Source organism: Onychomys torridus, chromosome 16, assembly GCF_903995425.1.
Source record: "Onychomys torridus chromosome 16, mOncTor1.1, whole genome shotgun sequence".
NCBI classification, from domain to species: Eukaryota; Metazoa; Chordata; class Mammalia; order Rodentia; family Cricetidae; genus Onychomys; species Onychomys torridus.
The window spans coordinates 60,351,536-60,367,707 of record NC_050458.1 but is presented as its reverse complement, the minus strand read 5'-3'; the positions used below and the strand labels follow the sequence as shown (position 1 = coordinate 60,367,707).

The following is a 16,172-nucleotide window of genomic DNA, read 5'->3' as shown; positions in this document are numbered from 1 at the left end:
TCAGTGGTCTCTCCTGCCCTGGCTATTGCTTTGTTGCTCTGTGCTGTCTGTGATGCTCAGGTGTCATCTTGCTGTCAGAGCCCTTGAGCCTCTACTCATCAACTGTGAGTACCTTAAGGACATACCTCTCTCAGCGCCTCCACAGCACCTCTGCCAAGTTGTTCCCCACTGGGTAATAGATACAACCGTAAACTGTAGATGGTGAGCATGAATTCTATGTCCATATTTCTGCAATGACTCACAGTAGTGTTCCCTTTGGTCCTTTCCACCTTTTCTCCTTGGCACTCTTACCTGGTTGTAAGCATAGTACATATCTTGCTGCCATGCTTTAAAACACTGTGTAGTTCTTTCTTGGTCTGTCCTTCGTCTTCATCATTAATGGGTCCTCAAGATTTTATCTGTTGGGTAGTTTATTCATTTTTTGAGGTAGTTGCCTTTTTCTCCTGATGTTGAGGACATTTGGCTGCACTGTTAGATTGGATACAGTCATAAATCAAGGGTGCCAAGACACAGAGGAAAGAGCCAGGCTGAACCAAGAATGTCTGGGTGGCATCAGAGCTTTGTGTCCTTTGCATAGAATTGGACCTGCATCACTCCGAGCACTTTATCTAGGGAGTGATTGGTATGGCATTTACAGGATCCATGTAAGGACCAAGTGAGCTACCAAGGGGGAAACAGATTCATGGGACTCTTGGTAGGGTGGGGCATTGAGCTGTTTTTTTTGTTGTTGTTGTTATTTGATTGACTCCTTAGAGCATATTTCATGATCAGCATTTATCGGGTCCTCAGAGAAGTCTGGGCCCTGGAGAGCTTAAGCAGCATAGCTCTTGCTGTAGAGAGGAAACAGGCAGCCACTGTGCTCACTAGAAGGTACTACCGCTCTGATAGGCAGAGGGGCTTCTTTTCTCTAACCCTGATGCCCTTTTGCATTTTCCCTCTTTGCCAGGAGAAGAACACGGGCTGCCTCTGCTGACTCAGGACTCAAATTCCAAAGCTCGAAGAGGGATTTTAAGAAGAGCTGTGTTCTCAGAGGACCAGAGAAAGGCTCTGGAGAAAATGTTTCAGAAGCAGAAGTACATCAGCAAAACAGACCGAAGGAAACTTGCTGTCAGCTTGGGACTGAAGGAGTCACAGGTACCAATGAGGAGGGAGATGCCCCAATTCCTAGTTTCAGCGGGAGTGTGATGGAGTTGGGTCTTTTGGCAAGAACGTCTTCTGCCAGATGTGGTACTGTGCCCTGAAGTGTTCTGAAGCGTTTGGTCTGAATTTTCAGTAGATAGAGCTACATGGGACAAGTCCTGTGTGGAGAAAGATCCACACACTGAGATGGCAAGGCTGAACTACAACATGCATTTTTCTGAAATGAAGGGCAGTACCAAGGTGTGTGTTGTGTGTGTGTGTGTGTGTGTGTGTGTGTGTGTGTGTGTGTGTGATCTTTTTTTTTTCTTTTTCTTTTCCTTTTCTTTCTTTTTTTTTTTAGCTGAGGATCAACCCCAGGGCCTTGCGCTTGCTAGGCAAGCACTCTACCACTGAGCTAAATCCCCAACTCTATGATCTTTATATCCAAAGAAGCAGACTAAATAATTCTCTTCAAAAGCACTAACCAATTTTCCTGTCTTCCTTTTCTCTTTCAATCCCAAATCAGAGAGCAAATGTGAGGCTCCTGGGCCCCCCTGGATGGGTGTCATTATTCTACACATCTCACATCTGCAGCATCTGCATCTTCCTTGTTGACTAATGTTCCACACAGTTGTGAATGCAAATTTTGGGAGTGAAGAATTCTCCCAAGATGGCCAGTTAGCTCATAGAACACTAGCGTTTTTCTGTCATCTTCTGTATAAGCGCCCCCCACTTCCCTGCAATCCCATACATCTTCTGGATGAAGAAATGCAGAAGACTGAAATGTAGGTCCAGTGCCATGTGGCAGAGCTGTTTGAGATCTAGGTTTCCACCCCAGGCAGCCTCTAATGTGGAATCTGTGGTTTCCTTAACCTTAAGTCACCATCTGCAACTGTGCAGGTTGTCCGCCATATAAAGATGTCTTAGGGTTACATGGCTGTGATGAACCAGCAACTTGGGGAGGAAAGGGTTTATTTGACTTACACCTCCATATCACTGTTCACCATTGAAGGATATCAGGACAGGAACTCAAATACAGCCAGAACCTGGAGGCAGGAGCTGATGCAGAGGCCATGGAGGGGTGCTGCTTACTAGCCTGCTCCACATGGCTTGCTCAGCCTGCTTTCTTACAAAATGGAGGAGAACCACCAGCTCAGGGGTGGCCCCATCCACAATGAGCTGGGTGCTCCAACATCAATTGCTAGCTAAGAAAATACCCTACAGGCTTGCCTACAGCTTGATCTTACAGAGGCATTTCCTTAACTGAGGTTCCTTCCTCTCAAAGGGCTGTAGCTTGTGCCAAGTTGACATAAAAACCAGCCAATACAAAGGCATCTAGCTGAAGGGGATGGTGGTCTGGTGGTCGTTGAAATGCAACAGGTGCTCCACTTCCCAAATAGACCCACAGCCAACCAGGATATTTTGAATTGGTGTGAAGGAGCTGAAGGGAAAAGACACTATGCCAAACATGTCCTGGTGTGTGAAATTCCTATTACCCCTGATCTCTTTCGCTGAGGAAATGGTGTGTTCCACAAGCCACTATGCCATTCCCCAATACTTTCTAGTTGGAAGCAGTATATTGTGTGGTAGAGGGCTATTAGTCCATAACCTTAATTGATGGCTTGGTCTGAATTTAGTGAGTGTTGGAGCTGTTTTGCATGGGAATGGATCAGTAGCTGTATCTCTAGGGCCTACTTTGTTTGTGACCCTGTGCTTGGTGGTCAGTCAGACGGTCACACTCTTGGCATCCCCGGAAGTCACTTACCCTATGGAGGTTAGATAGCAACATTGCCTTGACGTGTGAGACCAGAAGGGGAGGTGGGTCAGTAGTTGGCAAAGCTGTTTATAGAGCTGCAGCCTTCTGTGCCTCCCATGCTGTCCAGAGACAGCAGCCTTGTCAAAGTCCACAACCCCAGGAAGTCAGGTGCCAGACCTGCCTCATGGGCAAGAGAGTGGGTGGCAGAGGCCTCCTTGGGCTTGGCTGGAGTGCCACAGGCAGGGATGAGAAGACCCATGGACAGAGCAGAGAAAATTCGCAGGTCAGGATTTCAAGGAGCCCAGGGTTGTCTGTCAGCTTGAAGCTGATGCTGAGAGATGGAACGGTCTGCATTCTACCTTGCTGTGTGCTGAGTGGGAGCGTCTCTGACTGTGCAGCACTCTACAGAGACACTTGATATCAAATCCCACAGTCATTTATACGCTGTAGGGAAGGCTACAGTCTCTCCACACCAAGGAAAACAATCATTTTCTTATTTGGCTCTTAAGCCCAAGCACATACTTTCCCTTAATTATATTGTTTTTAAAAGTTCAGGTATCTCAGAAAGGATGCTTTTTGTTGTGTTGAATTTAGGGGAGCATTGAATAAATCACTTAGCATTTTATTGATTTTCATGCTTATCAGCTATGGCATAGAAAAGGGAAGTTGGGTGAAGTTACAAATGAAAGTCCATCTTAGGTCTCTCCAATCCAGCTTCATTTTTACTGCTATTTATAAATGCTCCTTGGTTCAGTTTACTGAAACAACAGACTCAAAATAAATTTGTAGATAGGGTGGATATGCACAAATTGCAGTTACTCTCATGTTTGCCTGATGCTTACTGGTGACCCAGCATTTGATGTCCTTTAATACTTGCAAGGATCCTAGAAGTGTTTGCTATTCATTGTATTATCCTTGCTTTGCAAAAAAGTTGGCATCTGGAATGTGTATGTGTGTGACTAGCTATATCTGCCAGTGCAATGGCCTCTGTGTGTCCTTTTTGGCTTGTCACAAGTCAGGGAAGCTCTGACAGCCTCTCCTAGTCAACCTGTGTTCTCCAAGGCCACACACCATCCCAGCCCCCAGTGAGGTAGATGAGTGTAGTACACATTTCTGCTCCTTGTGTAAACAGATCCATTTAGTACGAGTTCTTTGCCTGTGGCTTCTGCAGCATTTTCTTTTTCTTTTGTCCATATTTCTTTATTAAGAAATTTTCTACTCACTCTACATACCACCCACAGATCCCCCCTCCTCCCACCCTCCAGCCCTTCCTCCCAAGCCACCCCACATCCCCACATTTCCCCAAGTTAAGGTCTCCCATGGGGAGTCAGCAGAGCCTGGCACACTGAGCCTAGGCAGGTTGAAGCCCCTCCCCACTGCCACCAAGGCCTGCAGCATTTTCTTAGGGGAGATCCTCTATAGCATGGCAAGCATTTCTGCACTACTTTGCGGTATCACCACTGCATGCTAACACAAGCCATTCTGCTGATGACAGTCACATGCATTCCTCCCAGCTCTGGCTGTCACGAGCAGCACCGTTGGCCATGTGTACTGTTTGGCTCTTTTTCTCAAGTGATACAAGATGGGTCCTTTGTGCCTGACCTGTAGATCTTTGTCATTTTATCTCATGTGAACCTCACTGTATATCATCGTGTAGATGTATAAGACATTCCAAGCTTTGAGTTACCTCTGGGTTTTGGCATTGCATTTCTTTGTGTACTTAAAAAATAAGTTTTGTAGCCGGGTGGAGGTAGCACACACCTTTAATACCAGCACTCGAGAGGCAGGCAAATTTCTGTGAGTTCAAGGCCAACCTGGTCTGTAGAGTGAGCTCCAGGATAGCTAAGGCTACACAGAGAAACCCTGCAGAATTATATATATTAAAAGTCCATGTATATATTGCAAATTCTAAGAGATTAAAAGCCCTTCCAAAGGGTCTTAGATCAATCTAGATACTGATTTATATAAAATTTCCAGTCATATGAGTCCTTTAATTGCAAACCCTTTATTCTTTATTACTTTGGAAAGCCTTATGAACCTTGTGGATGGTTGTATTTATTATTGTTTTTTAGTTTGGATTTTCCTCACTACCAGAATTTTAGAGGCTTTTGATAATTTATTGGCAATGTGCAGTATATGAATTGGCTTTTTATGGTTGTATATTTTCCACTGGTTGTACTTTTGTTGACATGCAGCAATTATTTGGGATATTAATCAAGATATTTAGAATATTAAGGTTAGCTCCACTTTCTCGTTATAGATATTTTAGCATCTCTTTCCATACTTGTGTGTTCTTTACTGTGGTAAAATATGTATGCAAAACAAACACCATTTTAACCTTTCAAAGTTCTAATTTCAGTGGCACTGTGTGCATTTACACTGCTGCATAACTGCTGCCACAGTTCATCTCCAGAGCTTTTTTCATCTAGTAACACTGAAATTCTGTATCAACTCCCAAGTACCTCCTTATTCCCCTACCTCAGACCCCTGCCAACTACCCCATACCCAACACCTCCTGCTCCCCTCCACCCCAGGACCCTGCCAATTACCATTCTATTTTCTGTTGTAGTATATATAGAGAGGCATATTGAGTATAAGAATTTTGTATGAGTGGACTCATATAGCATTTTATGAATTGAATTAATTTCCTTAACGATTAGATTCATCTATATTGTTACAAGTTTCAAAGTTACCTTTCTTTCCAAAGCTGAAGCATATTCCATTGTATGGAATACTATTCTGCATAACCATTCATCTACTGATGATCTTGATTATTTCCAATATTTGGACATTATAGATAATACTGCTGGGAAGCTATGTATGCAAATATCTTCCAGATTCCTACTTTGAATTCTTTTGAGTGGTTTTTTCCTATCTTTGTAGTGTGTTCATTTTGGACAGAAATGTCTGTTTTACGTAGCCAGCGCTGTCTTCTCTGCTTTGTCTTCTTCGTTATTTTATGATTTGCTTTAAAAAGAATTTGTGTCCTCAAAACTATAATTATAATCTCATGCACTTTTCTTCTAGAACTTTTGTAGTTTTCTTTTTATGTTTAGCTATTTAATCCACTTTGAGTTGTTTTTGTGTCAATTGAGAGAGGTTTGACTTCTGTGTGTTTCACTAAATATATGTATTTCTCCATTGATTGTGAAGAAACTATTTCATGGCTTTTTATTAAGAGATTACTTAAGTCAAGCTCTGTTTCTGTATCCCACTGTCTCTCTCTTTCCATGCACATCACACACACACACACACACACACACACACATGTACAGACATATACACACACATACATACACATGTACAGACACACACATGTGCGGGCACACACACACATCCACATACATACACACACAGACACAGACATAGATACACAGACACATACATACACACAGATAGACAGACATACACACATGTGCACTAAGGAAAAAAGAACGAAAGAAAACAAGTGTGTGTTGAGCAAAGCAGACACATCTATGGGAACCGCACTCAGGGTGAAGACGCACAGGAAGAACTTGGCAGGCTTTCCAGGAGCCAACGGCCGCCACTAATCATAAAAGCATTCAGAGTGTCCTGGTGTGTGAGCTTTAGAGCTGTTTTCTTAGCAAAAGCTGGTCTATCTACATTGTAACTGACTCAGCGGTTATTGACACTCGGTTTCCTGGAGTCCATGTCCTGTGCAGTCATTTAGAGGGAAAAGTTGAAGAGACTGTTTAGTCGGTGTAGAAGGACCATCTCCAATTGTGTGTGTGTGTGTGTGTGTGTGTGTGTGTGTGTGTGTGTGTGTGTGTGTGTGTGTGTGATTTTTAAAACTAGGATCTAATGCAGCTTCAGGCTAGCCTCAAACTTCCTAACCAGCCAAGGATGACCTTGAACTCCAGCTATTTCTGTGTCTACCTCCTGAGTGCTGGGGTTGTAGGCATGTGACACCATGTTTGTTTTGGGGTTCTGGGGTTTGATTCAGGCCTTACACCTGCTAGGGAAGTGCTCTGTTCACTGAGATGCATCCCCAGCCCTCTTGGTTGGTATGTTTTAATAATTATTTTCTTGGGTAAATGCTTTTTCTAATGGAAGTATTTTACACATGATGATTGAATTTATTTGCTGATAGTTCCACATATGTATATAGCGTGCTCTGATACCTGTCACCCCCATCCTTTTCTAGTCTGTCTCTTCCCATTATACCCTTTATCCTAGAATTGCCCTTCAAGCATCCATTTTTCCAGACTCACTGAGTTTAACTAGGGTTTTGTTGTTTCAAAATGAAAATGTATATTGTGAGTGCAAGAATGTAGTGTCTCGGCAATGACTTTTTCTGCTTTTGAAATGCTGGGGAAGTAGTTGGAAACTCTTCTGGTCAAGGATGGCCAAGTGTACAATGGATAGGGTGGTTAATCACAGAGTCAAGTTGCAGTGGGGTGGGGGAAGTTATGATTCAGATCAAACCACCTTCTGGGTTAATTACAATCATTTGTCATTTATTGGAACTAATTATCATAGTTTGATAAACCCTGGGAGTAATCAAAACTTGGAAGCTGTATAAAGCCCACATTTATCAAAGCATTACAAAATGTATTGTTAATTTAATGTTAAAAGCTTGTGGTGAGGTCTGCATGTCAACACAGCCTGATACCAGGGGCTGAAGCCTTCCCTTTGCTCTGCTGCATGCTCTTGAGTTGGTTAATCCCCCCAAACCTCAGTATCCTTAGACATGAAATGTATACCTCATCAAAACCCATAAAATTACACACACACACACACACATACACACACACACACACACACGTACACACACACACACACACACACACGTGCGCGCATGTGCACAAGAAAACACCACACACACACCACACACACATACAAGCACCCTGTAATACACATAATACATGTATGTATGCAAACATCATACACACACACACTCATGAGCACACACACAATAGTGTATACATACACATGTGAAAACATACCACACACACCCTCCATGTCAACCAACCAACCAAACCTAATACCCCCAAATCAAGACACACAGGGCCTATACTAGTCACTTTTTCTTGCATATATGTATTAGCATAGATTAAATAATGTTTTAAAATATTTAAAACAAAAATTAAATTTCAAAATCCACCAAAAGTACAGCATGTGGTCATCATTCCACGCCCGCTCTGTTTGGAAGTGTACATGGGATGTTATGTTGATCTTTCTGGTGCTTTTCAAGGAACCCACAGGAAAAGCCACAGGGATTTTTCAGTAAGGAATTCTGCAGAGGGTGTGGTAGAAGCAGTGGTTGACAGTTGAAAACGCTGAAGGAAGGGGCTGACTATGTGGTCGCCTCACACGTATGAGGCCTGAGTAAAAGAAATAAGTAAAACATTAAAGCTCTGTACTTGGAATAAGTGGTTTTTTTTTTTGTTTGTTTGTTTGTTTGTTTTTTTCTGGTTATTTTATCAATAGGTGAAGATCTGGTTTCAGAACAGAAGGATGAAGTGGCGGAATTCCAAAGAAAAAGAAGTACTCTCCCATGGGTGCCTCCAAGAAGTGAGCCTTCAAGAAGACAGGCTCGCACAGCCGGCTGTGGGTTTCCCTCCTCCATGCCCTGCCCTGTGGGAAGTCTCCCAGTCACACTCAAGCCCCAGCTGGAGGGAGAATTCTCCAGAACCTGCAGAAAGACTGACCCAGGAGAATGCTGGGGTACCAGAAGCAAATTCACTCCGAGGTGCCTTGTACTTGGGTCCTGAGAAGGACTCTGGGGACAAGGATGGACTCACTGGTGCCATCTGAAGGGAGCATGCGCCATGCTCATCTAAGAGAACCCTTAGCCTGTAACATTGGGATTAAAGCCAGTTAGTTTTCCTGTGTCTCAACCCTGCCTTACACTAACACCTTGGCACGATACCTGAGCTGATGCCTTAGGAGAGCCAGCCTGCTGTTTCTTACTTAGCCCTAGACGGAGGCTAGGTGTCTAAATGGAGTAGAACCTCTCAGGAGGTAGGATAGGACTGAAAGATAAGAGCCAGTGTCGGCCCACGGCCTCTTCTGAATACGTGTGTGTATATATGCGGGTGCCTGTGTATATGTATGTAAATGCTCATTAAATGCATTAGCAGAAACCAGTTCTCTCCAAGTTTTACATGGCGCAAATTTCTTTTTTTATATGAAGGAATAAAATGAGCAAATATTCATTTTTCAAATAATGTAAAACTTTGGCTTCAATGCCATACAATGAATTATGTTTGCAAAAATTCTCCTCTTTTTCTGGCTTCTTTGGTATCCAGGTGTAAGTGAATTTTAGCAAGCTCCGCAGTCGTAATCAAATGAGCCACAGTTAGAGACACATACTGACAATAGAGAGGATAAACTCACCGGGAATCTACAGTTTTTGAATGTAGTTACCAGTATTGCTCATTTCCAGGTCGGAGATAGATGAGGCTATCAGTGAGGAAGGTCCACATTTATCTGTGAAATGGCTTTTTGATCTCTTCTCTGTAGGGGTTGTCCTAGACCAGGGTTTTCTGACTAAAATAAACACCCGAGTGGAAGGTTTGTCAGACAGGGGATCAGGCAGCATTCGGTAACTTTTTGATTATCTCTGCCAGCTAGTTTGTAATCAGTGCCCCCAAAGCTAAGCCTGTGTCACCGTTCTTAAACTGTCCCTAACAGGATGAAAAATCACAGTACTGATGGGCTTTGTGGTCAGTGCTGATCCCACACCGCAGACAGTCGGAGCCTAGTTGGCTCATACTACATATGTTAACAGACACCACCCAGATGTTTTATGATTACTCTGAAATAGTCTTTGTATAAAATCATATTTCTCGTAATGATTTTCTTAGTTATCCAAATATATTAATTCTAAGTTCACGAAAAAAAAATTTTACTTTGCAGGAGATGAAGCAAAACAAAACAAAACAAAACAAAAACCAGTGTGGTTTTGAATGAATCTTTGGACAAACAATGCAACTAGGAGTCTTTTATGGGACATTTTGTTCGTAAGCAAGTGAGGAAGTGACGGGGCTTACCTTCTCAGCTCTGGGCTCCAAGGGTTTAGTATGCCAAAGGGAGAGTATTTGAGAAAGTAACAGTTGTGATCACCACCAGGGAATTCTGTTTTAAAGAAAGGAGCTTGCTTTGGTGCATTAGCTGGTGCCTTTGCCACCTTTCTGTTCCCAAATGTTCATGTTAGAAGGTTGTCTTTGAGCTTCCTTGTGGGAAATTGGAGCCAGGGATCTGATGACTCCGTTTGACAACCTGTTTGCAAAGTGAAAACACAGGGTACTTTCTTGAGTCCTGACCTTATTGCATCTGTAGGCTGTTCTGTCCTGCCCGACACTGTGCTGAGCATCTAGGGTCTGTCAGCTCATTTAGTCCTAGTGGTCATAGCCCTGTGATGTCAACAGTCTTACTGATTAGGGTTCCTGTTTCTCCACCCAGGCAGCTGAGGCACTCACTGCGTGCAGAGGTGATCACCCAGTCACGGCATTAGTAAAGTAAGGGGTCTATGCCTGGGCAATCAAGTTCATGCCATAAGGTCTTACCAACCCTGTGGGGCATGCAGCACCGTGCATGTATTCCCATGGCTACAGGATGCCATATATGTGTATTCACACAGCTACAGGAAGCCCTGTGAGAGAAGCCTGAGGGACACTGTGGTAAGATTTGCCGAAGGAAGTCAGGAGTACATTGTATTTTGCAGCCTCTGACTTGGGGAAACAGTATTCTCATCAATATTCTCCTTTCTATTAGATTTTGAAGTTTAGGTAAAGAATTGCCAGTCTTCAATTCTGAGGCCCCTGTGGATTCTAGTTTAGAGAAGTCACCTCAGTGCATGATGGGCATGTCCTTGTTTTTACCATTCACTGATGAAATATGGCCATTGTGTCTTGAGAATAACCTGAAACTTGAATGAGAGAGACTCGTCAAGGGCTTTTGATTGTCTAGGTTGTAGAAATGGGTGAATTATGGCTTGAACGACTTTCCCCCAAGGAGCTCTGAGACTCAGTAGAACTTCTCCATAGAAGAATGGCTGGGTGCTCAAATATGCAGGCCAGAATTTCAATTGTCTTCCACCATGGAATGTGTCTAGGCTTAGGAAAGACACACTTTAGAAGACAGTTTCCTGGGGCATAGTGATAGTACACACACATGTACCCTCACATAAGCATAGCCATAAACACACTGTGTGCCCTCACACACAAGCATAGGCATAGTACACACATGTACCCTCACATGCAAGCATAGCTGTGCTACACATATGTAATGCCTGCTGGGACCATGGGGCTGGGTGGGACTGAAGGAGAAATCTTCCAGTTATATGTGCCTTTACACAGAGTATCTTCCAGAGTGCACATGTGTGCCCTCACATACTACACATACATGTGCTCTCACACGCACACCATAGCCATGGTATACACACATTTCCTTACACATAGTATAGCCATGGTACACATGCCTTTCTGCCTTTTCTTTGCATTATCTTGTCTGGATTGGAGTGAATGGCTGGGCCCTTGCTAGAGAGGTCTCCCTTCTTATTCTCTGCTGACCCCACCCTTATCCTGGCATTGTGTGAGCATTTTCTATTGAATAGTTGCAGATTCTTTTCTGGAAGTGATAACATATTAGTATACTTCTTGTCCACTTTCCAGAGAAATACTGATTGTAATTAATAAAAGGAACATAGAATCCTGGAGAATGAAATATTGAAAAACAAACAAACACCTCAAAAGGCATTTTTAATTGGTTTGTAAGTAGATTAAATGAGTGTATTTTTTAATATTTAGGGATTAGAAATATATAAACAGGTTAGAGATGATCATAGGCTTTGGAGACAATGAAGATGATTATCACTAATATTTAAAAGACAACTCTGACTTTTTAATAATAAACAAGAAAGCCAACTATTTCGTCAAGTGATTCTCAGGATTTAAAACCCATCCACATGATCACACTGTAACTCCCAGACTCCTCTACCATCCAGATCCCCACCTCCAGCATCCAGACTCCCATTTGACTCCCCCAAATCAATACATGTTCTTAACTTAAATGTAAAATTATAAATATTCTATACCATAAGGTGCCTTTTCGATATTTCCATTTCTAAACCACATCCGTCCTCGTGTTCAGCAAGACCCAGCCATCCCCAAGGCCAGCGATTCTGAGAAGATCTTGTGGCCTTTGACACAATGAAGCTTATTCCACATGTTCTAAAGTTTGCTGGACTGTATCTCCGGGCACTTGAAATCCGCCCCCCCCCCATGTTTTCTTTCTATTTCAGCATCTGCTAGACATTATGATTGAGACATTTTCCTTTATGTAGATAAATATGAGGAAGAAAAAAGGTCTTTGTCTTCAAAGAGCTTCTAAATTAGCTGCCTTGCCGTACAATGCTTTAAATATTCCCTATTCCTCCTGGAAGGCTCCAGTAGTTTTAAGGGAAAAACTAGCATCCTCCAAACCTCACCTCTCTTTGCAATGAGAGCCTTCTTAAAGCTCTACTAACCAGAAAACACATGGCTCCCGCCATTCCTCCCAGACACTGTTGTCACAAGAGTCAGAAGTCAGAAAGGCTTCCAGAAGAATTCACTAGCTTCCTTCGTCCACAGCAAACCCTGTCTCTTTTTTTGGTCTGTTTGTTTGTCTAGCTATTACTTTAGTTACATTGTGTTTTTTTTTTTTTATAGTTTTGGTTATAAACAAATGCACAAACAGCTAACAAAGAAAAATACCAGTAGACGGTCCTCTTGGAGAACAACAACAACAACAAAACCCAGCTACTTTTGAATGTGCAAGCATGTAAATACATATGTCTAAACAGATTTGGATTGTAGTGTCTATCCAGTTTCTCTGCTTTTTTATTCTGTTTGTTCACAGACCATTTCCCACATCATTAAAAATTACTCAAAACCACGATGGCTTCACTGTTCAATTGTAACTCTTCTAGTTCTTGGGAGTACACCAAGAAGATGCCAGGGTGTGGGAAGAATGACCACAGGACCCTGTTTTTCAGTAAAATGATCTATTGTGTTTATAATAAAAAAATTCTCAACAGATGAATGAACGTTGAGCAAGTTTGGTATTACTCTCTGGAGTGTTCAGTATAAAGGTATATCAAACACACTAAAGGGACAATGTCTTCTAAAAAGCCACTATGAAGCCTATCAGAATGTTCTCTATCCACTTATAGTCAAAGCAGATGTACATACTTGGCCTTCAACAGAGCCAGCAGCAAAGTAATAATATGGGGTGACAGTCTACTTCCCTCTGTTTGTGCTTTTCAGTCAGATTTCTTCACTACCCAACTGTCTGTGTTATTGAGTCAGTATTGTACCATGAGTCTTAAAGGTACTTGTTAATAAAATCAAACCTTGGGCCAGGTATTGGGGTGAATGCTGGAAGATCAGAGAAGCAGAACAAGCCATGGCTACTTCAGCTTGCCAGTTTCTCAGCTGATCCTGTTTCCTCAAACTGGAAACCTCTGTGTCCTCATCCGGAATGAATCTCAGCTGAACTGTGCTGCTCAAAGCCTGAATGCTTAACCAGCCAAAAGCTTCTAGTTTCTGGTCCTCACGCCTTACATATCTTTCTTCTGCCATCACTCCTTTCTGGGATTAAAGGCATGAGTCACCATGCTTGGCTGTATCCTTGAACAGATGGATTTCTGCCTTTGGAATGCTAGGATTAAAGACGTGTGCTACCACTGCCTATCCTCTGTTTAATATTGTGGCTGTTCTGTCTCTGACCCCAGATAAGTTTATTAGGGTGCACAATATTTCAGGGAACACAATATCCCCACACAATATTGATGTCTTCAAACTCAGAGCTGTGTCATCTGCCACCACTTTGAATGATTATATAAGGTTGATGTGCCCACATCATCTCAAAGTATCACAATTTTATGTTTTTTTTCTCAAGGTTAATTAAATGCTAAAAAGTATGGGTGTTTGGAGAAGTATTTGAGATCAGAATATTCCAAGTTACCAGAGAGCCAGGAAACTTTGAGTATTATTTAAACCCAAAACAGAACTATCCAGTTCTTCATGTTAATTGAAGCTGAAAAACCAGGCATGTCATATTTGAAAAAGATATAGTGATATAATTATTGCATAAGGCACACACACACACACACACACACACACACACACATACACACACACACACACACAATGGTATTACTAGAGGAAGAGGACCCTGTCAGCTCCTGGTGACTCATGATTTAAATTATATGACTCTACCTGACTCTCTTCAGATGGTGTCCCCTAGATGTTCTCTTCTGTGTATCACAGTTTTTTCTCTATGTTTCCTTTGTAGGGACACCTGCCATTGGATTCAAACCAAATCCAGAGTGATCATGTCTCAAAATCCTTAAACTCAATTGCATCTTCAAAGGCATTCTTCTCAAATGAAGTCAAATTCACAGGACTTGGGGGTTTAAACATGGTAGATCATTTACAGGACCAGTCCATTTTATCCCAATGTATATCATAGTAAAAGGTCCGGAATCAATAAAAGCGAAGGACAGCCCTCCCTTAGGTTCTTCTAATGCTATTTAAATTACATTGCCAAGAAATTCACTACTTGTAAGGATATTTGGACAGGATACGTTTTTGTAAAATTACCTTCATTTTGGATTTTTTTATGCACAGGAAAAATTTAAGAAAATGCAACACTAATTTTTTTTAAAGCCCTCACATGGATTCCAGATGTTGACGATTTAATCCAAGAAGGTGTTTCCTTATTATACAAATGTGGTGCACATAAAAAAATTGGCATTGTTTAATTTATGACTCACACATGAACTATTGTTTTGTGATATAGTTATTTTAAGTAATTCATAAACTAAACAATGCCAATATTTTAGACACATACCACATTTGTGTAATGAGGAAACACCTTCCCGCATTAAATGGCCAACATCTGGGACCCATGTGGGAATTTCTTTGAAATTTTAAATAAAGACAAATTAGTATGTCATAAAACCAACATGGCAAGTCAGAGGTGCAAGGATCTGGTAATCAAAGATGGAGTAAATGTGGTACCACACTGTGGCTCAGAGAATGTGGATGCAATTGACAGAAAGAGCCAATAATACTTTTCCAATATTGGTGTGGGGATGAGACAGAGAAATGCAACGTGGCAAAGCTTATGCAGGGATCAAAAAATCAACTCAATTGCATTCTTAGTAGAAAGAATCTTCTTTCAAAAACTGTGACAGAGAAGTCTGGGAGGGACTTCAAGTAATGCCAAACGCTTTCTAAAATAGACAGTGAAAGGTGTCAGCAGGAGTGAGGTAATCCAGGTCATAAGTCAAGGAAAAAGAACAGAATCTCCTGAGCAATGGTGCTGGTGTGTGAGCCGAAGGCAGAGGGATGGTCTGCAAATCCAGCAATGGGGGAGAATGGCGATGAATTTGACAAAAACAACCTTAACTAGAGTCATAAGGAGAAAAAATCCAAACTACTGTGGCTGAAGAGAGGATGGAAAGCAAGGAAGAGGATGGGATGAGAGATACAAAACGTGTGAAGAAGTTGGTCTGTGAAGGAATGGAGAGAGGGAGGGTTGGTGCAGTAAAATCAGACAGATCCCTTTGTTTGTTTCAAGTTGGGACTGACTAGAAAATGCTGTGATGATGATGATGATGATGATGATGATGATGATGATGATGATGATAGTTTTGTTGAGAAGGGACCACAGCACTGCAGGGAAGGGTGTAAAGGAGTCAGGCTTGGTGATGGTAAAAGCCGCTGGATGAAAAGCTCCCTGTGCGGACCAGACCTTCCTTAGGCGGGGAGATGTGCAGAGAAGACTAGATGAGGTGCAGGGCTCTCTGGTGTAGAGAGCAAGGAGAGGGGTCATCCAACCTGTGACACGTGTGAAGTGTGAAACAGAGTCATCAGGTAAGAGTGAGGTAAAGGCTAAGGAAGGCCAGGGAGGAGAGGAAATGAAGGAGGAGGGGAAGCGTATTTGAGAAACTAAGCAGCATTTCTGGGATGGATGGAGTGCCTATGTCTGATCTGTGATCTGAACATGAAGGAACACACACACACACACACACACACACACACACACACACACACACACGTATTTCCTTGTGCTCATTGTTGTATATAATGGCATATATAGATTGACAACTTGACTTTGCTGGCAGTGATAAGAAGTAAGGAGATGAGGGACATGGTGAGTAGACTCTGGGAGGTTTGCTGGACGGAAGTGCTGACAGGCAAGGACCGATTGATGGTTAGTGAGAAAGTGCTGGGTCCGTGGTGTGAGCATTCTGGAGAAAGTGAAGATTGTAAGCTGTGTGGGT

At 42.3% G+C, this 16,172-nt stretch overlaps 1 protein-coding gene across 2 annotated transcripts in view; it reads left to right on the top strand.

Annotated features, from left to right (window-relative positions):
- The window catches only part of Dbx2 (developing brain homeobox 2), a 33,051-nt gene extending 21,435 nt beyond the window's left edge, over window positions 1-11,616 (top strand). For both annotated transcript variants that reach the window (XM_036208563.1, XM_036208562.1), the window contains 2 exons: window positions 947-1,134; window positions 8,327-11,616. In XM_036208563.1, coding sequence (XP_036064456.1) covers window positions 947-1,134; window positions 8,327-8,653 — 515 coding nt within the window. In that variant the 3' untranslated portion in view covers window positions 8,654-11,616. The remainder of the gene's footprint in view (window positions 1-946; window positions 1,135-8,326) is intronic.
- The last annotated feature ends 4,556 nt before the right edge of the window (window positions 11,617-16,172 follow it).